The 24,784-nt window shown below is 37.8% G+C and overlaps 1 protein-coding gene and 1 non-coding gene across 2 annotated transcripts; one reads left to right on the forward strand and one right to left on the reverse strand.

Annotated features, from left to right (window-relative positions):
* Window positions 1-1,595: 1,595 nt before the first annotated feature.
* Window positions 1,596-19,160, reverse strand: RAB11A (RAB11A, member RAS oncogene family). The gene is made up of 5 exons (XM_006184026.3): window positions 18,973-19,160; window positions 12,455-12,650; window positions 12,020-12,213; window positions 10,972-11,052; window positions 1,596-3,349 (listed from the first exon to the last, which is right to left on the reverse strand). Exons 1-5 carry the CDS (start codon window positions 19,010-19,012, stop codon window positions 3,210-3,212), a joined length of 651 nt encoding a protein of 216 aa, XP_006184088.1. The 5' UTR covers window positions 19,013-19,160; the 3' UTR covers window positions 1,596-3,209.
* A 320-nt stretch (window positions 19,161-19,480) lies between these two features.
* TRNAQ-CUG lies at window positions 19,481-19,552 on the forward strand. The gene has a single exon. It is a non-coding gene; the product is annotated as a tRNA-Gln (tRNA).
* The last annotated feature ends 5,232 nt before the right edge of the window (window positions 19,553-24,784 follow it).

The raw sequence follows: 24,784 nt of genomic DNA on the forward strand, positions 1-24,784 counted from the left end.
CAGGAAAATGGATACTTCAATTAAAATTCTCTCTCAGCCTAATCCTAATGGTCTCCCTTACATAAATCGTGATGACATTAGTATTTTGTATTACCTTATTGTTACCATCAGCACCTACAGTTTGGGGGGGGGGACATTCTTTAAAACATTAGAATGACAACTCCAGTTTATTTGGCGTATTGTACAGGGGAGTGGAAAAGATGCCCTGTCAAATCCCATGAAGGGATGCAGCACCAGCACTGCCCCCAACCAGAACAAAATCAGCAGTCGTCTCTTTAGCACTAGTCTGACTGTCACGCTAACCCACTAAATGCTGTGGTCAAAGAAGGCCCTTTCGTGGTCTTTGTTCATTTTTTTTCACCTGGGGAATGGATATCTTTATGCACAGTCCTTATGCAACATTCATACTTTGTTTTGAAAAAAATTTTTTTTCAGGCTTATGTTCGTGAGACATCAGAAAACCAACCTCCATTTTTTGCCTTTGTTTAATAATTTTAAAAAAGCTCCTTAAACTGAAACCTAACAGGTTGCAATAAGTGTTTAATTATCCACCCAGCCTTTGAATTATTCTGCTTCTGATGTTGGCCAAAATTGTCTTAAATTTTGTAGTTTTTTTCTCTTTAAAGTACGTGGAAGAGATGATCACAATAGCTTGAACCATGGAAACCATTTGTATTTTGTAAATACAAGTCACTGACAACAAAAACTAAGATGTTTATTTCCCCAATGATGAAATAAGTATGACTAACTCTGGTGGGCAATCCAAACTCTTAAGAAGTCTAACTTTTCTGCAGAACCCTCTGGCCTAAGTCACCAGCTACCACTCCTTAGAATCTAGCATACTCAATGCAATGGCTAAGAAACTTACCCCTACAGAGTAACAATTACTATTAGAGAGAAATCATAAATAGCATTTGAGAACAATGAGATACAAGTTTAAATCAAGTCAAGATGGCTAACTGATTTTTCAGGACAAGTTTTTTTTTTTTTTTAAATGCAAAAGTTAAAATAACTAAAAGGCAAAATCACAAAGCAAAATACTTCTAAACTGCCTTGAGCCTTAAATTGTCATATTTGAAAACTTAATGTCTCTTAACTTCAGAGAGTCTGTGTCCAGAGATACTATTCAGAATGAAGACACTTGTTGAAATGCAATCAAATTCACTTTCTACTACTACTACTTCTTGGAATTCTCCTAAGATCCAACTATGCCCAAGGCAACATTAAGCCTACATTTGATAAAAACTCAAAGTTACTTTATTCACTTTCAATTCACTACCTAGTTTTACCTTCTCTTAAATAATTTTGTAAAAAATTTACTACCGATTTTGAGTCAATTAGTGGTGGAACCTCTGCCTGGGTCTGGTGACACTGCTACGTATCAAATAGAGATTACTTTCCTCATGTTTTTGGTAATACTTTTTCCAAGAACAGCATAATTGAACTACATGCCTAAAATCAAAGCTGAATTCACACAATGATGCCTCCAATTCAATTATTTACTCTACAACCCAAGGCCCTACGCTCCTCCTCATCAGAATCAAGTGGCAGCATCCAAAGCACTCAAAGGAAAAATATCATCTGACAACATAAAGAACAGTCCCCCTATAACTGTTTATTAGAACGTGAATATATTCCAAATCAATAACTAAAAAAAAAATTAAGTTACAGAGCATGCATAAAATACAAAGTAGCGATTTACAAACAGATAATAGTATCTTCATAACCAATATACTAAAATAATAAAATGGCTACAGAAGAAAACTCAAATGACGAACCACAGCAATGCCTTCCGTGCGTGCACCCCACACGTCATGAGCACCGCAAAAGATGTAAGATTAACTATGAAACATAGTAATCTATGCAAGCCCACACACATATGTATATTTTGGGGATATTCCATCATCCTGAATAGTATCACTTCAGTTGACACAACTTTCAGAACACTGCAGAGTTAAGTGCTTAATATTATCCACAAGAAAATAAAACTAAATATTAGTGTGCACATTTCTGAATGAGAAACGAGTTGCTCCAATGATTTCAATAATGTAGTGGAAGAAAACTTTCAGGTTTGTACAATGCCTAAATGCACTCTATTTAAACTCAAGGTACTATTTCATCTTACGTACTAAAAGAATACATGCCTTTAAGTGGTATTACTTGAGCAGAAATTAACCTCTCATTGTATTCTTCAGACATACTGAAACCAGATACTTAACTGGACTATATTCCATAACATACCACAAAACTCAAAAATCAGCACTGTTAAAACAATTATCCATGCCTGCTGGTGGATATGGTGAGAAAACTAGGTTGCATTTCACTTACTGGAAGGTTTTAAGACAAAATTAACACTTCACAATCTGATACTAAGAGCATTAAACCAGTTATTGCCTGAGCAATAAAATGCCACACAATCTACTGCTGGGAAATTAGGTAAGTTAAATGACTTGGGCTGCCTGGTCAACGTAACAGAGGCACCTCAGATGGAACTCCACCAGTCTCTCCAATTCCCAGCCTGCCAGGCAGCATTGTTCAACATATGGCCCCATAACCATACTGCTACTGAAATCATCAGTCTTTTATGTTTATTAAGATAATTCTTGTCCAGAAAAAAGTGCCCCCCGTCTAATCAACTTTGATGTTTACAAAAATTAAAAAACAAAATTTACTAAACTACATAACCCTATTAAGGCATTTTAGAAATTGACTTCCAGAATAATGGAAAATTTTCAAGCTCTCAAAATTCTGCTATGTTTATAGGGCAATTCTTCGATTTATGGAAATATACACTACACTGAAAGAAGAGTATATTAATTTATAAGCTGCTCTGTGGCAAAATGATAGCTTATTTCTAGTCTTAATTTGATTTAGTCAAGACCAATAGGCCTGAGCTTCAAGGGATCAAGTTTATATTATGTCCTACAGTGACAGCTTCCATGATGAAAAGTAAACAATAATTGAGGAATCCAAACATTCAGTTTATTAAACTAAGGCTAGTGAAGCCATAGCACAAAAAAAAGCTGCAGTCATTCGGGACAAGTGGATGATTTTATAAAGCTAAAATCAAAAGACTGAAGACATGGAAAAATCTGTAAGTATGAGGAAGTAATAAAACACAAAAGTGACCACAAGAATTACAAATATATTTAAATCTCAGACCTGGGAATTGGACTATACACAGCCTTCTAGGGGAGAAGAGAAACGCCTTATATGTTCTGACAGCACTGCACCTTTGGCTTGTTTTCAGTGGTTGGTGGAACGTGAATAGGAACCACATTGTTGCTTGGAGACATGTCGTTTTCACGTCTGTCTGACATTTGCTTCTGGGAAACAATGCGGTATATCTCTGAGTGAAAAAAGAGAAACAGCAATACTCAGTGTGAAAAGACCCATCAATAGTAAAAGATACATAGAAGTTATATCGGCCAAAAAAAAAAAGCCAATAACCTAAGCAAGGAACACATATACTCATAAGTTTTATTTTGAAACAGTGACTCATTTGAGTCAACTGATTATTTTAACAATTTCCCTTAGGATAAGAAGGGAAATAAAGGTTTTCCATTTCAGAGTGAAAGGTTCACCAATCAGTTAAATGAATCTTGTTTTAAAGAGACTGCACATAGTTTATGGACTTAGATCTAAACTAAACTTATGAGAGTATTTTCAGTCTACCCTTATCAAAAAACCTACATACACTGACATTGTACCACAGAAAAATAAAAATAAATTTGCACGATCAGTCACATTAGGAATTTCTGTTGGCTCTGTAGAGAAGGATACATTTCATAAACCAGTCAAAATCCAAAGGACTCTTGAAAAAGGAGGGAAAGATATTAATTATCAGTGCTTCTTGAAATAAAGTTAAATTGTAATTAAATAACTACTCAAACAGGCAACTTAAGATTTTCTATGACACTTATCAGAACTAATTGTTAAGCATCTACCTCTTGCACTACATGCCTGTGGGTGAGAAATGCTGCCTGCCATATCAGTAAACCAAGAATGCTGGGTCCATCAAGTCATCAGCCACTGCAGTACCCTCAACCCAACAGTGCACCCTGAGGGGACTCAGGATGAAGAACAGGATCATAGTCCTCCATAGTTAAGGTGCATATCAAAGGAATGATTTCCACGAGCCCAGACTTTTGCATCTTCCCAAACATCTCAAAGCATTAAACTCAACTGACGTAGAGATGTCTGGTTTTCTTCAACTACCAGGAATCCTTTGATGTTCCAGACTACCTGGTTTTTTTGTTACAAAAACTCCTACATATCCTGGCTCCTCCCTTACCTCCTTGGAATAGACCCTCAGAGGTATGTGAGAGGCTGCCTCCCAGGCTTAAGCCCTTCAGCAAGTTGGCTGAATAAAACATAATTCTCAACTTTTAGGTTTGTACTTTTTTTTTCAGTCAACAAACTATAAGGACCAAAACTGTATCTACAGCATAGAGTAGGGGTTTGATAAATAACTAAGTATGTAAATAAACGTTATTAAATTCCTCTACAGCAAGTATCTTTTTTTAATATATTTTAATTGGTTTTAAATTACAATGCCTAAAAGTACTTCCCTCTGACTATATAAACTCCTTACAAAGAATGTATCTTATCTATCTTTGTCCTCAGAGTGCTCCCTCCAAAACAGTCACAAAAAGGGAATTCTAAAAAATGGGATAAATCCCTCCTATTATGATATACTATGAACAATACAATGTATTCCTATAAATGACATGGAAAACACTTAAAATGAATTTATTATGAGGAAACAATTAGGTAAATCCAGATTGAGGGACATTCTATCAGACAACTGGCCAAGACTCCTCAAAAAAGTTACTGTCACAAAATACATTGAATAGATGGGAATAAATGCTTTAGACGTGGGCTATAGCCCACCTACTTGTATTAAATAAAATTTAAAATCCAATTCTCCCATCTAGTAGCCATATTTCAAGTGCTCAATAACAACCTGTGGCCAGTGGCCACTCTATACACTATCCAGATATGTAACAATTCCATCAATGCAATGTGTTTTCCTTGACCAGATCCTAGTCTTAAAACTTTAAAAATCCAATCTATAAAGGACATTACTGCATACTTGGAGAAATCTGTACATGAACTGCACATTAAATAATACTGTAAAAACTTAAAGTTCTTGGATATGATATACAGTATTGTGATTAGGTAGAAGAATGTCTTATTCTGAGGAGGTAAAATGCCCAAGTGTTTAGTAGTAAACTGCTACAATATCTACAATTCACTTCCCAAAGACTGAACAAAGAGGAAAAAGTATATTTACTCATGTAGAAGTAAACCAAATGTGGCAGAATGTTAGTAACAGGATTTTAGATGAAGGATACATGGGTGTTCACTGTATTGCTTCTGTGACATTTGAAAAATTTAAAAATAGTTATAGGGTTAAAAAAAGAGAAAGTAGAATTGTATTTCCAAAATGCTCCAAGAACAGAGCAACCAAATGCAATGTTACCAACATAATTTGGATTCTAAGCTGAACTGTAAAAATTTGAGACAAGAAAATTTAATACTGTTTAGATAACAGAGGACAATAAGGTATTACTGCCAACTTTTAAGTGGTTTTGTTGCTACAGGTTTAAGTCCTACCCTTTAGATACACATCATGAAATGTTTACAAATGAAATGATGTAATAGCGGGGATTTGTTTCAAAATAATGGGGGGAGGGAGTAAACAGAGGAAGACACGGGCCCTGAACTGATGCTTGCTGATGGCTACACAGGAGTTTATACTATCCTACTTTTGGTATATTGGAAACTTTCCTTAAAGAGTTAAAGAAAAGACATGTATTAACTAAATTAATATTTTCTCCAAATTAAGAACGAAGCTCCCTAAAGGTGAACAACAGCAAGTTGAAATCAACTGAATATGCAAACTAACAGGAACACTGACAGCTAGTGTACCTTTTCTTACACCTTACGTTGGGGGAGAGGGGGCAGAGTGCTGAAATCTGTGTTTGAGAAGGCTGACAGGAGTTCAAAGGTGAAGAAATACCAAGAGAAAAAATTAGATTACAATAAAGAAAGGCTACTGACTAGAGTTCAAAAAGAAGAAAAGGGTATGAAGGATAGAGTCTTCATTTAGATTTTCATTGAAAAGGGAGGGGACAAGAGCGTCAAGGGTAAAGAGAAAGAGTCATTCAATGAGGCTAGTGGCTAAAGGAGTAGACATAATCATCAATTTACTGTGAAACTATACCATTCATTCTTTGTTCTTTATGTTTTCTCTCTAATCTCAAACTGGATGGCTCTTCTTTTTCAAATGCAAATGATTAAATGTGACCTTCTACAAATTTTAACTTCTTTACAAGTGGTTTTGAATATCGAGTTAGGGGAACCAAAACAAAAAATATTTTGCAGGCTCTTACATGAAAAGCAAATGCTGAAAGACGAAAGAGAGGAAAAGGCAGAGTTCTCAGAGAACATACAAAAGTAAATAATTAAAGAGATCTCATTACAAAGAAATTTGAGCAGTGTTTTAAAACTGCCTGCAAGTACTGCATACTGTTTTATAGAAATGGATTACTGCTACATTTATGCCAGTCACCAAAAAGATGTCTGCTAATAAAAATGCCACCCAAGGCAATAAAGAAAAAGGAAAGTGTTGGCCAGAAAATTAGGAGAAAATTTTTCTTTCAGTTAGAATAGGCATTAAGAGGCTACACAAGTAATTTACCTAAAATCTCTCATGGCTGGGTGTGTCACTTAAAAAAAAAAACTTTGATATGAAAATAGGAAGCAGGTAACTTCTAGATGATATCTGATTAGAGAAGGCTATTTAAGTGGGGGGAAGGAACAGGACTTGCAAAATCTGATGCAAATATTTTCCTCCTTCAAGGGTATGTTCTCCTTTAGAACCAAAAGTATGCGATACACCAATTCCTGTGCACTCCCTTTTCAAGAAGTCCAAATGATAGGTAATGTTAGAAAGAAAAGGAATCCTGCTTTATCATTCTTATATGAGGATCCCTCGTAGGAGGTCTAAATAGAAAGTAAAATGTTAATATAAGACAGTTTTAAACACAATCAGGTAAAGTTAAATAAAAAAGACATATGGCTATTTCTACTTTAATGGAAGTGTGCATCAAGTTGCAAAGTAAATTCTAAGAAAGTTTAAATGCAATAGTTTCAAACTGGGGAACAAAGAGCCAAAGTTCTTCAGTCTCTCCAAAAATTGTGAAAATGGCAGAAGCCTGAGTTATTCCACTACAGCCTAGGTCAGAATTTGTTAGACCTTCTTCAAATCCATTTCTCACAATGTAAATTTCTTGAAGGTCAAAAATGCTCCGGTTTGATATACTGACGCATTTAAAAGGTTGCCACAGGCCAAAAACAAAGCTACTATGCCTAATTAAAAGATTCTCACTGCTTGGTAATAAAATGCCTGAAAACTCAATCCCACTTTTAAGAGTCAATATGCTCCGTAAATTAAAATTCTTTCAATCAAGAATTAAGAATTTAGTCTTCATACTAAAAAGATGGCTTGGATTTATAAATTACCTAGAGAAACGTGGTAGATACCATCTTAACCAAGTTTAACATCACCAGTAATGAATAAGACAAACCAAAATCATATCAAAGATATGATGCGCTGAGAACACTTTTCGTGGTATTCCTGCTGAAAGTATAAGCTAAACTGAACCATGAGGAAACATCAGACAAACCCAAATTCAGGGACACTACAAAATAACTGACCAGTACCCTTCAAGAAATGTCAATAAACAAAAGACAGACTGGAGAACTATTTCAGATTAGAGGAGACTATGGCAACTGAATGCAATGCATGATCTGATCCCAGACTGTCTTTTGCTAATAAGGACATAATTGGATCATTTGATCATTGTACTATGGTTATGAAAGACTATGCCCTTACTTTTAGGAAAAAAACACTGATAAATACTTAGGTATAATGGGCAAATATCTGTCACTCTCAAATGGTGCAGGAAAGAATTATTTATATATTTAGAGAGGAGGGGATGGCTCAGTGGTAGAGCACATGCTTAGCATGCATGAGGTCCTGGGTTCAATCCCCAGTACCTCCAGTAAAAAAATAAATAAAATAGATAAATAAATAAGCCTAATTACCATGTATATATTTAGAGAGACGAAGAAAAAGAATAAAGCAAATGTGGTAAAAGATCAACATTTACGGAATATGGGTTAAGGGTATTTGCAAATACTTTGTACTATCACTGCAATCTTTTAAGTCTAGAATTTGCCAAAATTGAAAGCTGAAAGAAAAAAAATTATAGAATATGTAAAGTATAGATTAATACCCCTTAATGAACCTGAGGATAAAAGAAAACAAAGCTGTACTGAAATGCAGAGGCTGAGCAACATATCAGGCTCACTCATGCACTGACTACCAGCTCCAAAAAATACCGTCAGCAAAATTACATCATGGAGTTATGGTCAAATTCATGGATGTTAAGAATGGCATGGGTCTATTCTAAAATAAGCAACACAATTAACTTTGAAGGAACAACAAAAAATTTCTAATACATAATTTTGCATCTTAAAAAGAAGCTATTTTTTTCTTCCAGCAACATCAAAATACAATTTTAATGCTCCCTTAATACTGTTAACATTTAAAGTAGAATTAAGCATAACGAAGAATACTGTTCTATTTCCTGTTTTTTCTATGCATTAATATTTCCATAAGTATGTAGAACAGCTTAGAACAAACATCCTAACACTTGCAAAACACAGATGTCTGCTGCCATGTGCAGTGATCTCTGATCCCACAGATCAACACTGAGAATGATGCAGGAAGCTGAGGAAATAGTGACTCTACAGAGAGGAAAAATGGTGGTGAGTGAAGCTCAAGCCTTGTTTGCTTTCAAGCAGTATTAAGTAATAAAAGTTTAATCTGGAGTGAATTTTAAGAGAAATAGCCAGATGTGCTTCATCATTCAGGACAAAACAGCTCAATTTAAGCATATATCACTGCTATTGATTACTTCATGTTTGAATGGATCAATTTTCGATGTTCAATGCTACAAAATGATACATAAAATAGTTGAATGCAGATGGAAGAAAACACTTGGCCTCATCTTCACTTAGTATCAGAATAAACGGGCTATAAATTGAGATCAGAATAGGCTAGAATTTGCTAAGACTTGATGAGACATAGAAAATAACCCAAGAATTGACTAAAAAAGGCCTTAAGATCAGAGGCCTTTGAAGATTGATTTATAACTCATACATCTTAAACGTTCACTCACTTTATTACACAGGGAATGGGAGCAAAGTGACAAAAAGTAAAAACCTACAACTTTTGGGCCTCACTTCAGTATTCGACACATGGACTCAAAAGAATCCACACAAGTGCTTATAAGGGAAAAAATAGGATTTGTAGACATACTGCACATTCAATCAGATCTTGCTTGCTGAAACAATCTGCAATGAAACTTGACATAAAGATTCTAGAAGAAAACTACCGTGTTCCAAAGACTGTTAATGCAACCCTAGCACCAGTCCTTTATTTACTATTCTTCTGATGACAGAACTCTAATAAAATAGGTATGTAAATCATTAATATATAGTTTATTTTTAATGAGTTTTTTTCATACTTTAACTGCTATTTAGCCACTAATTTATCAAACGTTCACTAGGTAGCAGGGATAGCTAAATATTTTACACATATGAACTCATGTACTCATTTCTGGAGTCTAGTACAGATGTCTCAATGACAAACAATTTTTCTGTGGATTAGGTTATAGAGACAAAAACCTTTAAGACACAACATGAACAGTCAAATCAAATCATACCACAAAGTATTTATAAATGCAAGCCCTCTCTCAAAAAGAAATTAACAGAACTCCCCAAAACATATTTCAACTTTACATATGAGGAAATTGAGGCCTGGAAAGGTTAAGTAACTTGCCTAAGATTAGAGAGCGAATTAATAAGTGGAGGAGCCAGGACTAGAACCAAAGTCAGGCTTCTAAGTCCATGCTCTTGGAAAACCTAAGTTTTACTCCCTACATTTTTACAGTAATATAAGACAACATTTAAAAGCCAAAATCTGTGCACCTCTAATACAAGTGCTACAAAGAATGAAAATCTTGTTATATTATCATTGGAAACTCATGTATTTAACCATTTCTCTATATATACTTTTTAGAACACCAAGTAAGACTATTATATAGTGAGACTACACTCTAAATTATGAGCTCTTAAAAGTAATATACATTTTTAAAATACTTAAAAACTCACTGAAGTGCTTATTAGAGGATTAAGATTAAACTTCCAGATAAATTGTTCATTCTAATAAAGTCAGGGTAAATATGAGTCAGCACAAATAAAATGCCTTCCTATCCCTGAGGCTGACCTGGTCTATACATCCCCATACCAGAACATGAACTTTGTTCCTTTCCCACTATTTATTTACATTTTTCAATATGTAATCACTGGCTGATTTTCTCCACAGGTGACACTTTGCTTCTTATACAATATAGCACGGGAGAATTTTACTTCTTGTTTTTTCATTTAGGTTTCTAAGTATATATTTTCCCCTAGGTGTTTCTATAATATAGCAGAACCAAGAATGCCTTTTCTTTACTGAATTTCAAAAGGGTATTCATTTTTCCATAGATGGAATTTCAATATTTATCTTACTAAAAAGTACATTTAAGCATTGCTTTGTGCTTATGATCATCAAGTATGGAATGCATGGACCAAAGTAATAACAGAAGTGAACAAATTATTTTGAAAGTACTTCTCCCACTGTAAACCATATGAATTAGGGTGACCAAAACTCCACAAGCAAGGGCTTTAACTAATTTTGTACTCTAAGCAGCTCTTGCTAATAGCAGCTCTCAAATGATAGTCATTCTCAGATAGTGTGATTCTGTAGTTTAGTTTCCTCATTAATTTGTTTAAATTACCTTCCCAATACTCCCAATTCCCACTGGTATAATCTAAAAACGCACGTCTTACCTGTCAAGATTGTCTGAAAAGCAGCTTCTACATTTGTAGAGTCTAGAGCAGATGTCTCAATGAATGACAAACCATTCTTTTCTGTGGGGAGAAACAAAAACTTCAGTCTTGTTCAATTTTAATACAAGGGATGTGATGCACTCAAGCCCTGAAAAGGAAAATAACAGAACTTCCTAAAACCTAAGACCTCCCTAACTTCTTGAGTAATAAGAGCACCATTCTACTTCGGTAAATTAAAAATTAGAGAGATATTGTCATTGGCCTCTTTAATTAACATAAATATTTGTTACATCTAAATACTACCACGAGCAATGAATAACACTAGTCATAATGTAGTAAACTGATCAAATACCCAGCTATTTCCATCCCTTACTGTCCTTCCCCTCATGAACTACACAGCTAGGGCAGGAATGTGGAAGGGTATATGTGACTGGCTTAGAATTCCACAACTATATTGTTTGAAATAAAGCTTCTCGCCTGGAAAACTGAAAGACCATGACAGAAAATTGTATTCACAGCACAATCAACAGTGGAATGTCACAACTTTCTCTAGTCAAGAATGCGCAATGCTGCCTTCTGTAGGCTGCCCCTGCCAGCAGGGAAGCAAGACAGAGGTGGGTCCTCCATGAAGCCAGGAAAGTTTTCATTGCTAAGCAGCTACATCCCTGTTGGTCCTTGACACTCCCTGAGCCACTACCTTTCAGACCCACACAGAACAGCCTTGGCAAAACTCAGACATAATGTGAAAAGGGACAGGAAGCACAGAATAAACAGATTTCATCTACCCCTTACAAGGAGAGAACGACAGAATTTATCTTCAATGTCTGGCAGCAAAAACTCGAAATACTGGAGTTCTAATAACTCAAAGGTAAGCAAGGGTCATACAGCCATCATACACTTTCAAAACGACAATACTTGCCAACCATCCATGTTTACCTTTCTGAAACAACTGTAACCAATTATCCTCATGGGAAGGGTTATCAAAACTGTAGGTCTAACAGTAAGAAATACAGAATCACTGTAATATCATGGAATTCTCATCACTAACCTGCAAAAGCTCTTGCTTCATCTGTAGGAACTGCCCTGAGGTGACGCAAATCACTCTTATTGCCCACAAGCATGATAACGATGTTACTATCAGCATGATCTCTCAGTTCTTTCAGCCATCGCTCTACATTTTCGTATGTGAGATGTTTAGCAATGTCATAAACCAATAAGGCACCTACAGCTCCACGATAGTATCTGAAAACAGAAGCATGTATTTAACTATTAGAAAACAATCACAAGATGGAAGGGAACACCAGAAAAAAAGCTAAGTATATGGATTATATATATTTTTAAGCACCCTTCTAAATAAACTTTTAAAATTCTAATACTGGAATTCTTACAAGGAAAAATGAAACAGCACCATTTTTCCTATACCAAAAGTCAGCAAAATGACTTTAGCGCCTATTTCACAGAACCGAAAAATTATGAGACTTACGCTGATGTTATAGCTCGGTATCGCTCTTGGCCTGCCGTGTCCCATATCTGTGCCTTTATTGTTTTTCCGTCAACCTGGATGCTTCTTGTTGCAAACTCTACTCCAATGGTGCTCTTGCTTTCAAGATTAAACTCATTTCGAGTAAATCGAGACAGGAGATTACTCTTTCCCACACCAGAATCTCCAATAAGGACAACTGAAAAAACAAAGAACTTAATGTCAGATGAGCAAGGCAAACACATTCAGAATACCACCATGCTTTAAAGTAAAAAAGATAGAGCATCTGATTTTTAAAAAGGGATGAGGGTAGGTGGGGAGTTGAGTAGCCCTTGTGCTTGACCTGCTACCAATCAATAAAACCAATTTATTCATTTTAACCTCTTTCTACCTGCATAGTAACCACCACACATCATGTGCTTAGTACAGATATAGTATCCGGTCTTACCCATGCAAATTTTAATAAGTTCACTAGGCACTGATGACCAGCTAATGCATCAATTAACAATCAATGCTATACCAGCCTTACTATCTTAGAAGGTAATAACTTGAAAGATAAAATTCTAAGCCAAATGAATAATCTGTGATATTAAAAATGTATCAGACATGAAAGCAACAAAGGATGTTAGTGGGTGATGGACAGGGAAAGGCTGAGTATATTCTACTTTGACTTATCAGTCTGGATGTGACCTCAGGACTCACTTAGGCAAAATGAAAGAATTAACAGAGGCACCAACTTTATAAACCTTGCCACCCAGATCACAGAAATTACAATGACCCTTTCATAGTTTTATCAGATTGTTTTTGGAGGGCAAAACACCTCTGCCAAACACCCTACTAAGTTTAACAGATGCCCTAGAAAGGTGACTAATAATTCTGACTTACTCTTGAGTCAGGGCCAAAGCAAGGAAGGCATACACTTTCACTTACAGCTTAATGAATTTTTTAAAAACAGGTGTGGTTAGATGAATTTGTTTCCTATGATTACTATAGGAGGCAATTTCTCTACTAGCTAAATACATGTTGATTCTTTTTCACCTAAAGTGATAATTACACTTTCAAAACAATGGGGGAAATAGGCTGTTAACTTGTTTTAAAGACTTTCTATCTGAATTTAAAGAACAAAATGAGTTCACAGGTTTACAGAATCTGAGCTTGACTTTTTTTCTCCTTGGTAAAAATTTTTATCAGCATTTCAGAAAATATACTTAACTGTTAACTACTAATGCCGCTTCTTCATTCTTACTAGCTAACTGATTTAGACAGCAGCTAACTGATTTAGAAAATCAAACACGCCAGAATAACACCAAAGAATAAGACTAATAAGACTAGAGAGACTGGGATTTGGTGGTGGGGGTGGCGAGGGAAGTAAGAACTGTGAGCTCATTTGCACTCTGGTCAGAGGGCAGAGAGTCCATTGTGCATTCCTTCCTTGCTACAAGAGCGGATATAACCTGGCCTCTGAACAGTCTTGGAGACAGTACATTATCAAATGCATATTTTTCTGGCTTCCTCTATGAGCTGATTCAGCAAGAAATCATCCAGGCAGCCAAGACTCCATGCAGCAAAATGCATAGTTATTTCTAACTATACAGTCAATTAGAGGTGTCAAAGGTATTATGGCAAGCACAGATAACAGAGTAAATGCTTTAACCTGGATACCAGGGAAGAAGATGCTAAGGTCATGAAAGTAACATACAAAAACAACGCACTTCCAATTTTATTGGACGGTTGGTTGATACATTAGTTTCCAAGGTCTACCACTCTAGATGTGAGGTGAAATCCCAGTATCAGTAATAAAGTCTACCCTTTTAGTACGGTGTAATCACTGTCGCCTCTTAGTGCAAAAGGCTGGATGTTCTGCTGAGGAAAATCTCTTTCGATAACTTGCTGGGCCCACACTAGCACTGAGGTACAAAAGCCTCACTTGAAGTAATAGAGAAATAGGAAAGAAGAGAAAAACCAAAAAGTTGAATGCTTCTACTTCATACATACTCAGATACCTCAATTTAGAAGCCAGTCATTTAGTTTAAAGCCAAAGAGCAAGACATCTAGAATGGCTTTGGATAATAAAATAAATAACTCAAAGAACACTTTCCCCACCAACAAAAACTCTAGTACTTCCAAGTTTTAGATTCTTGCCTTTTGATCTCCACTTTAATGATTATGTTATCTCCTCATCCTCAAACCTTTAAGTGGTGATAAAGATAGTGAGGGCATTTTTTTCCCTCGATGTAACCGATTAATTTTAACATAAAAATTAACACCCTTATATGAAAATAATTCAAGACTCATGAATGCTTTATACAGTATAAAATAGCTTTCTCAACTAGACATGGACAAGGTTGCCAGAATTATGACTAGAAACTTGTTAAAGGATTATATCTTAAGTGACAACAGAAGATAGTTGGTTCTTTAAGAATAGGGCTGCCAAGATGAAGTTGAGAAATGGCACAGTAAGGAAAGTTGCTTCTATTCAGTTATCAAATGAGAAACCGTATCAAGAAGGGTTGTATTTAGGCTCACCAAAAATAAACAAACTAGAATGGATTAAAATACCTAAACAACAGAAGAGCATTTACTGGCTATGATTTAAAAGACAAATCAAAAAGCTTAAAAGTTCATGGACTCAAACTTAATTTCTAATCAAGACAGTTTCTCTCATTAAGATGACAATACTTAATTGCTTTTTTAAAATGTGACAAACTATATGGTCACATCCTATAGTTCAAGGAAGGAATCTGCAGTGACTTTCTTCTATTTTCCATAACTATTATCTTAGATTAAAAGTACCTCCACTTTAAACATGGTATAACTATAGCCATCTACATGACGTATATAAAACATATACATACATAAATTAAATGACAGCATCTATATATGAAATACCTATATCATTTCTAAAGTAACTTGATAATATTTATTACCACTTGGTTAACTTCATCTGCTGAATTTTAAGTATCATCTGTAATACCTAGTACTAAAAATCTGATTGTTTATCTAATATTAGGCTGTTAATTGCCGTAAAAACAGAATATACACATTATCCATTATTTAATAAAAATTTGCAACTCTTCATCCACATTTAGTTTTATACACTCTCTTGCAAACTAATGTACTAGACTAAAAGCTAATTCAACAAATCAATATAGTACATTAGACCAACCAGTTATCACCTTAAGGAGTAACTGATAATTCTTGTTCTGGTTTTTGTAAATAAACTTGGAGATCTATCTATTCTTTCAACTATATTCATAGTCAAACCTCACCAAGAGTCTTTAAAATGAAATGCATTCAATAAGGCTGAAGTCTAGACAAGTTTTTCCAGATTCAGCAGAACCCAAATTGCTCAACCAAAAATTGTGAAAGAAAAGCTATCAAGATGCAAGACAGCAAAGTTCCTATAATCAGTTCCAATGACAATCAGCTGATGGTTAATTACTACTGACCTTCAATAAGATTGAGAAGAAAATGGTGTAGATCACGTATCCAGGTATTTTCAGAAAATGTGGCTTTGATTGGATTGGTGTCTACCACAAAATTTGTAAAAACGAACTATTGATGTTTACTTGACTTATGTGTCCCACGAGGCCTTAACCACAATGAGTATAAGTATTTGTTGAATTAAGTTTTTAAAATAAAAAGTCAAGTTAAAAAAAAATTAATCTCCCACCACCACCAAAGGTCTCACTGTTGATCTTAACTAAAGAACAACAATTATTTCGGGAACAAATACATAATTTACAATAATTCTCCTGCTCTCCCATATTACATTCCCATTTGGACTGTTTCATTCTACACCAACCAAAATATTCCTTCATTTTCAACTGGCTAGAGTTACAAACTAACTTCCAATTCCCTCAACTATTAAGTTGGCTGGGTAAGCCTTCTTCCAAGTAAATGGCTGCAGTTCGTCTCAGTGAGTAAATCCATGTAGAATGAAACCATTTTAAAATCAAATTACTGTTGCTTCGCTTTAAATTCTAACTGTATAAATAGGAAATTGGCTAAATAATCATTACTGAAGTTAAAAAAAGTGACTCATATCCTGTAAGAGCTTTAAAAAAGTGGAAATCTTTCTCAGCAAAAATTTTAAAACATCCTATCTTGAACAGCAGAATGTACAACAAATGAAACCATTGCCCATGGAAATATAAAATTCTTTAGAAGGTCCTAGTTTTAAGTTTCTTTACTAATACTTAAACGCTCTTATGTTTATAGATTAGAGACAAGTGACAAAAACAGCCAAGGACCACAGCAACTTCTTTCATATTATTACCATGTACTGAGTCCTTATAGAAGCTTAAATTTTACAACCAGCCTCATTTAATTTTCAAAACAGCCTGAGGGGTACATTTCTTTTTTATAGATGAGGGAACTGAAGCTCAAAATAGTCAACTTTCCAAAGGTCATGTAGCAAATTTAACACCTGAGTTAGGATGTGAACCCGGCCTGTGTGATTCCAAAGCCCTGCGCTCTTTCAGTCAGTAGGATGCTCTAAGTTAAAATTCCTTAAGCCAATCCAGGGTAATTGATGTTCTTAGCAAGACAATAAATGGCTTCTGTAACCAACATTCAGGTTCTAAACCAAAGAGGGGAAATACTCTGAAAGTCTATCTTGTTCTAAATTAATTACTTCAAAAATAGCTAGCTGCCTACTGCCATTGTACCTTATTTGTAAAAACAAATCTCCATTTACTGACTAAACCTCCTTTCTCCAGGGTCTCAAAAAATTTCACCAGACCTCAGATGCCCTCAGCCAACAGTATGTAAATGAATCCATGCTTCCTTTCCGTATTTGTGAAATGAATTAAGTACCCCTTCTGTGTAAATGACTTTCCACTGTGTGGGGGTGGACAGTGAAGGGACTCACCCTACATGAAAATTTTCTGGCGCAGAAGAGTTAAGTGGTGGTAAGGGCATATCATCAACTAGTCAGACAAGATTTGCAAAGTACTGGTAAAGTAATGGTTCCTGCTTTGTTTAGTCAAACATTCTTAGCACCCAGTGGCAAAGTCAGAAACAGTCACCAAGCTTAATACTTTTTTTAAACTCCACCCTCCACTGTAAAGCTTTAATGGCAATGGCTTCTTCCTCCCTGGTAATGATCTTTGTTCAGTATACTACTGATGGATCCCGTCCTAATTCAGGAACATTGAAAGAGCATTAGAGAGAGCGCATTCACTGAACAAAAAAAGCATTTACTGTACTCTTTCTTCATTGAAAACTGTACCTTTTATCTTTGTTAATTAAAAACAAAAACTATTTGGATTTTTTTCCGGACTAACCAACAAGCAATTCTTTTTTTTTAACTCCCCACCCTCAAATATGTTTTGCCCAAGGGCACGACATATTTCCCTGTCTTGTAAAAAATAATTAATTTGACCAGAAAGCACACAACTTCCCCATGCCTTCCCCACTACCTTTGGGGAAAGGTATGTGGCCAACAAGGACTCTTTCCTTCCTGTTCTAAAAACACCAAAAGGTTGGATCCTCCCAGTATTGCAGCAGGAAGCAACCAGTCCATAGCGATAAAGCAAGCTAGTATTTGTGCAGCGTACAACCTTTCCTGCTCAGGAACTGGGCCTTCAGGTCTGGCAAGGATAACAGCCACCACCCATCCGCAACCCCTTCTCGCGAGCAGAGTCAAGTTAGCCTAGGATGGTTGCCGCTGGATAGGGAGGGTACGAGATAAAAAGCCTAGGTGGGAAGTCACACCGGTCTGCCGGGTCACTGCGACAAGTGCGCGCGTGGGTGATGGGACAATCCCTCCTGCCCTAGTCCCCACAGTCGGAGTCGCACAGGAGACGTGGGAGAGCTCTTAAACTACACGGGGAGGGAAGGCAGAAAAAGAGCTACCCATCCCGAGGGCAGTGCGAGAAGGTTACCGACCGCGAGAACTGTGTGGCGGGTGGGGGTGGGGCCGCCGGCCCGCTCGGATTTTAATCAGGGCCTGGCCCGGGGGATGGGAGAAGAGGGCTACGAGAGGCGTCTGGCCGAGGGCAGGGGCGGTAAGGGGACACGGAGAAGAGGCTCGCCGGAGGGGAAGGGGAGGCAGATAAGAAAAAGACCCGTAGTGGGATGGTGGGCTGAACGAAAGGTGAGCAGCGAAGGCAAGGGCCTGTCAGAGGGGCTCAGGAAGGGTGTATACTGAGGGGGAGGGGGCGCCCAACCCAAAAAGATGGATGGTGGGAGGGGCGCCCCCTTGAAGGGGACTTGGAAGCCGGGGAAAGAAGGCGTTTTGGGAGAAGGCGGCCGGCCGCGAGAAGGGCGCGCGGTAGGGGCTGTGAGGCTTCCCAAGGCCTCTAGGGAGGTCGCTAAGAGACCGGTGCACGGTGAGGACCCCCTCAGTGAGGGGAGAAAAAGGGGCTGGGCTGGGAGACCGCAGGACAAACGGCACAGAGAGGAAGGGCTGAGGAAAAGCGACCTCTGGGCAGGGGCAGCCCGCGGCCGGGTCCCCCGGGAGTATCCCGGGCCCCGAACCGGGACTCGGTGGAGAGTTCGAGAGCCCGTGGCCTCACCTTTGAAGAGGTAGTCGTACTCGTCGTCGCGGGTGCCCATTGCGCGGCCGAGGAGCGAAGAGGCGGGAGTAACAGTGGTATCGGTGGGACCAGGGGGCGTCGCTGCAGGGGTAACCCGAGCGCCGTGCTTCAGCTGCCCGACCGGGTGAAGAACCCCTCCCTGCCGCTACGCCACTTCCGGCAGGCCCCAGCCCCTTAGGGGAAGTACTTCCGGGGAGGTGGCGCCCCGCCCCTGACCCAAGAAGGGCGGTGCGGCTTGTGTCGTCTGTCTTCAATTTCTCAGCCACTTCGGGACGTTCGGAGGGATTACTGAGCCCTGGACTCCCGGCTGACCACATCCCTGGCGGCTGCTTACCATACTTAATGGTCTCTCCCTCGTTCCACTCGCCGCCATGCGGGGCAGCGGGGCGGTGGGAAACGTTTCAGCACCGCCTCTGGTGGTGGGTTTGTGGATGGGGGCGGGGTTCTCTAAGGATTAAAGAGTCGAAGGCGATACTGGGAGCGTGGCGGTTCCATGGTGTAATGGTTAGCACTCTGGACTCTGAATCCAGCGATCCGAGTTCAAATCTCGGTGGAACCTGCGGTGTTCACTTTTTTTCCTGTCCACGCTAATTCATTTATTTATTTACTAGGTGATTGTTGAACTAAGGTATATATGTCCGTACACTAAGTAGGGAGGGAATGTCACAAAATAAAATCTTTGTCTAGCAAGACCCCCCCCGCCCCTAATTTTCCTCTTCAATTCTGTACTCTCTTCTAGCTGTCTCCAAAGTAGCCTCTGCGCTTCTCCGTTTTTTTAACCTGGGCCCTCTGACTCAAACCTTCACCCAAAAGCTTCCACGAAACTTGACTCCTTTTTCTACAATTTTCAACCTCCAACTTCATTCAAGGGCAGGCACTTTCACTCACTCCTTTTCTCCAAAAATCTCTGCAACTATCTCCAGATGTCATTCAGAGTACCTCGCCTACCCTTCTCATCAAGATTCATCAAGAACTTCTCGAACCCTATTTGTCATCCTCTAAGATAAACCTGATTACATAACTAATTTAACACGCAGAGGAAAGGATGGCAATTTCTATTTTAGCAGAAATGTGGATAGGGAGACTCAAGAGTTAGCCAAAGATCACGTAGCAGGGCCTCCTTGTATTTGAAGAGAGTTTTGTTGTGCCAAAAAGATTTCTCCATTTGTCAAACCCACCTACCACCTATCTGATTTAGACTTTTGGGCAAGGATGCCTGTAGTAAGCAGGAAAGTGGCTCCCCAAAGATGTCCACTTTCCAATCACGGGGAACTGTGAATATGCTAGGTTACATGGCAAAGGGGAATTAAGTTTGCAGATGGAATTAACATTGCCAACCAACTGACTTAAAATAGGGTAATTAGCCTGGATTCTCCAGGTGGGCCTAATGGCCTCTCAAGTGTCTTTAAAAGTGGAAAAGGGAGACAGAGGTGGCCATGGTGATGTGAATGTGAGAAGGCTTCAACCAGCCCTTGTGACTTTGAACATGCAGAAAGGAGGCCAGGAGCCTAGAAATGCAGATGCTTATGGAAGATGGAAAAGGCAAGGAAATGGATTCCTCCCTAAGCCCCCAGAAAGAACACAGCCCTACTGATTCCTTGATTTTCGACCAGTGAGACCCATGTCAGACTTCTGACCTTACAAAACTGTAAAATAATAAGTTTGTGTTGTTTTAAGTCACCAAGTTTGTGGTAATTTGTTACAGCAGCAAGAGAAAACGAATACAGTGCTGTTTTCAATGCTTTCTGTCACAGTGTAAAGCAATAGAAGGTTTACCTAAGGCCTAGAGACTGCCTTGTGCAAGGGTGAGCATTATCCACACTGGGGGAGATGCATAATATTACTCAAGCAGCTAAATATTACGCTGTACTACAGATTATAAGACACAGTCCTAGCACTACTTCAGGTGGGTAGACAAGATGGACTCAAAAAAAAAAAAAAGAAGTATAAAGAAGTATCAGTAACTAGACAGTTCTAGAGTTAACTAATGAGAGTCCTGACAACATATGCCACCGTTTAGAGGAACTGAGATAATCAGGAAGAACTCTGGAGGAGGAGGAACTAGCATTGACCCCTGAAGGAAGATGCAAGTAAGGAAATTTATTTTGGGACGTGGAGGAAATTAGATGATAAGAGCATGTAGAGTAAGGCCATTAATGCCAGGGGAACAATTATAAACTTCTTCCCTTAAGTCGTTGTTTCTCAACATGTGTCCTGAGAAGGTCCATAATATTCCTCAGAAGAAGGATTGCATGCTCAAATAAATTGAGAAGCACTATACACTGTCTCCCCCACCTTAGACGTTCCCCTAGCACATTGGTATTTTAAAGTCTAAACATTCCACTGAAGAATTTTTTTTTAAACTGTGTCGAATACAGCATTTCCCAGATTCACTTGTGAACAAAAAAAAAGAACCAAGAGTATCATTCATCATCCAGTTATACATGGGCTAAATCACAACCCATTGCACTCACCCACCCAACAGTGCACAGTACAACAATGTACCCTAAGGAGAATTCACAACAAAAATAAAAATTAAAAAAAAAACTGGATGAGGCATTCTGTGCTTTGGAGAAACACCCCTTCGATAGTTAAGATGCTTATCTCAGGAAGAATTTCAGTGGCTCCAGATTCCTGCATCTTTGCATATATAGCAAAGCACTAAAATCACTAACTTGAGATCTGCTTTTTGTAATCAGCAATAATCTTTTACCAAGATGTATGTTTGACTACATGTATTTCTCAGCCAAAAAATTCATGTATATACTGATTCCTCCCCTACTTCTTAGGAGCAGTTTCTCAGAGCTACTGAGAGGCTGTCTTCCTGGCAATAGTCCTCAGTAAGATCCTAAATAAAATTGAAACTCACAACTGTCATGTTGTACATTTTTCTTTAAGTCAACACACCAATCACAGAACTCTTATCCCATGGAACACCTGTTAGCACCCCACTGAACACTTTGGGGGAGCCATAAAAGATCTGCCATAAAAGAAGGCTGATTAAAGTAAAACTAGTCTTAGGAAAAGTAATCTGGCTATGGCCTGCAGGACTAGGGTAAAGAAAGACTGGACGTGTGAGTATCCATTAGAAGGCTACTGTACAAAGGCACAAACTGGTGTAGAAATAGAAATGGGGTGTAGCTATGGGAATAGAGAAGAAAGAAGAATCAAAGGCTGTTGTGGAAAAATGGTAAATGGATTCTATGAACAAAGAAGAAAATTAGAATTTTACTTTGTTGTTTGGGGGAAGAGGGCTAGTAATTGCTTGATGTATTTTTTTTTTTTTTTTTGGTAACCTCTCAAGGAATACAGGAACTTAATGAAAATGACTTAAACAATACAGAATACAGAGTAAATCCTTAAATTCCTCAACTTCAGTTCCTCCTTCAACCCCAGAAATACTTGCTACATTTTCTTTTAATGTAATATAAATATGTGTACTGGTTTCTCATCTTGAAAAATCTGTCCACGTTAGTCCCTACAGACTTAACTCATTTGCTGCATAGTTCTCCTGAGCAAGGATGTACTATAGTTTTTACAACCTTTCCCATTCCCTTACTCATGGATACGGAAGACAGTAAGAGTTCACTAAACTAAAACCTATTCCTAAGCTATTTCTTCCTTGCCCACTTCCTCCTCAAAGGCTAGAAAAGCCAAATATTCATTTTTCCCAGCTACTCTGCAATATTTTTTATTTTTGCCCATCTGGCTTGCCCAATAATTTCCACTTCCCTGATAACCAGTGAGTTGTAAACTTTTTCTCCTATATTTAATAGCCATTTATGTGAATTGCATGTTAATATCCTTGTCCATTTTCTTTTGGGGTTGTTTATCTTATTGATGTGGAGGATCTTTCTATATATTCTACCTTTTAGTCCTTTGCCTGTTATATATGGCACAAATATTTCCCCCAAATCTATCACCTGACTTTTAATTTTATTAATGATGCTTTTTTCCCATACAGAAGTTTAAAATTTTTATTTAATCAAATCTCTCTCAGTCATTTCTTTTATGGCTTCTGGGTGTTGCATTTTGCATAAGAAGCCTTCTTCACCACACCAAGATTATTCAAAAAATGTTTCTCCTCAAATATGTCTATAATTTTTTCTCCATATGGATTTTATTTATATTGAGGATGGCATGAAGTATTGATCTAAATTAATTCTTTCCAAATGGACAGTCAATTGTTTCAACATCATTTATTTGAATAGTCTATCTTTTTTTTTCTCTGATTTGAAATGTCTAATTTACTATAAATAAATTCCATTCATATAAATAAGTCTATTCTTGAATCTTCACACTTTACATCTGACATCCACAGAGAAACACTGCTTGGATTTCCCCTCAAGAAAGAGCCCTTTGTGAGAAGCGGAGTTGGCTGACAGTCTCCCGCTACCACACCTCCAAGGTCCACCACCTGTGTTCACACTGACGCCACACTCCCTCCAGACTGTTCCCAGACAATCATTGAGCACAGGGGGTACCAGAGCTGGACCAGTTCTGTCCAAAATGGGGCTCTCCCAATGGGCAATCTTTGCTCTGGAGCTCTCCTTTGGCTTGGCTGAGATTTTTCTCAGAACTGCATTACAGTCCAAGGCTCCTTCCTTCCCTCTCTCCTTGTGTAGGTATTGGACCTAAATTGTGGTCTGAAGGCCCTACTTCTCCCATTTATCCTTTACAGGCATTCCCCCAAGTCAATCTCTTACACTTTTAATTCATCTGGTATCAGCTTCCGGAGGACCTGATCCTGATACAGTCTCATTGGCCAAGTTTTCTATTCCTATGCCAGTATCACACTGCTTTAATTATAGCTTTGTAGTCTATTTTGATGTCTCGTATGTGGTACCAAATGAGTAAATATTTCTATAGGGCTTAGAATAGTGCCTGACAACTAGAAGGAACCATATGCATTTGATAAATAAAAAAAATATGGCAACTTTCTCTCACTGTTTTTTCTTTCTAAACTTTGGCTATTTTTAGGGACTTTCTTTTTCAGATGAAACTTAGAGTAAACTTCTTAAGTTCCAAAAAAGATTCACATTGGGGTTTTGATTAAGGTTTTGTTACTAATCATTAATGATACCTTTTCTAGAAATGAAATACAGAATTTGGACAGGATGTACAAAAATACGAGATTTTTGCCTATGAAGATACAAAAAGAAAGAGATCTGGGGTTTAATAGCTATTTGGAAGAATGATCAATAGAAAAAGGGAAGTAAGGATAAGAAACAGAAAAAGAGCAAAAATGTTGACTTTAGTGTCAAGCATGTCTAATTTAAACAGTTCGTAGGAAAACCAAAGGGAAATAGCCCATAAAAAGTCTGGAAATATAGAAAAGCTAAGGCCCTGGAATATGTGGAAGCAAGATGTGGACTATATCTCATCTTCCATCGCCTGGGAGGCAACATGGAACGGTTGCTGAAAACAAAGTGGGGACTGATAGGTCCGTGTTTAAACTCCAGCTCAGCCGTTCATTTGCTGTGTCACTTTAAATAATTAACCTAATCCTGCTAAAGCTCACTTCCTTCTCTGCAAAATGAGGACAAACATGAATACTGGAATAATATATGTATAGCTCACACCATGCCTGGTACATAGTAAATATTCATTAATTCACTGGGTCTCAACAGTGGCCAATTTTGCCCCCAGGGAATTTGATAACATCTGGAGACCTTTTTAATATACAGTTGGGAGGCACCACTGGTGTCTTGTGGATAGAAACATCCTACAATACACAGGACAGCTTCCCTGTCCTGTGAATAAAGAATTATCTGGCCCCAGATATCAACAG

The sequence above is a fragment of the Camelus ferus genome, chromosome 6 (genome assembly GCF_009834535.1).
Source record: "Camelus ferus isolate YT-003-E chromosome 6, BCGSAC_Cfer_1.0, whole genome shotgun sequence".
NCBI lineage: Eukaryota > Metazoa > Chordata > Mammalia > Artiodactyla > Camelidae > Camelus > Camelus ferus.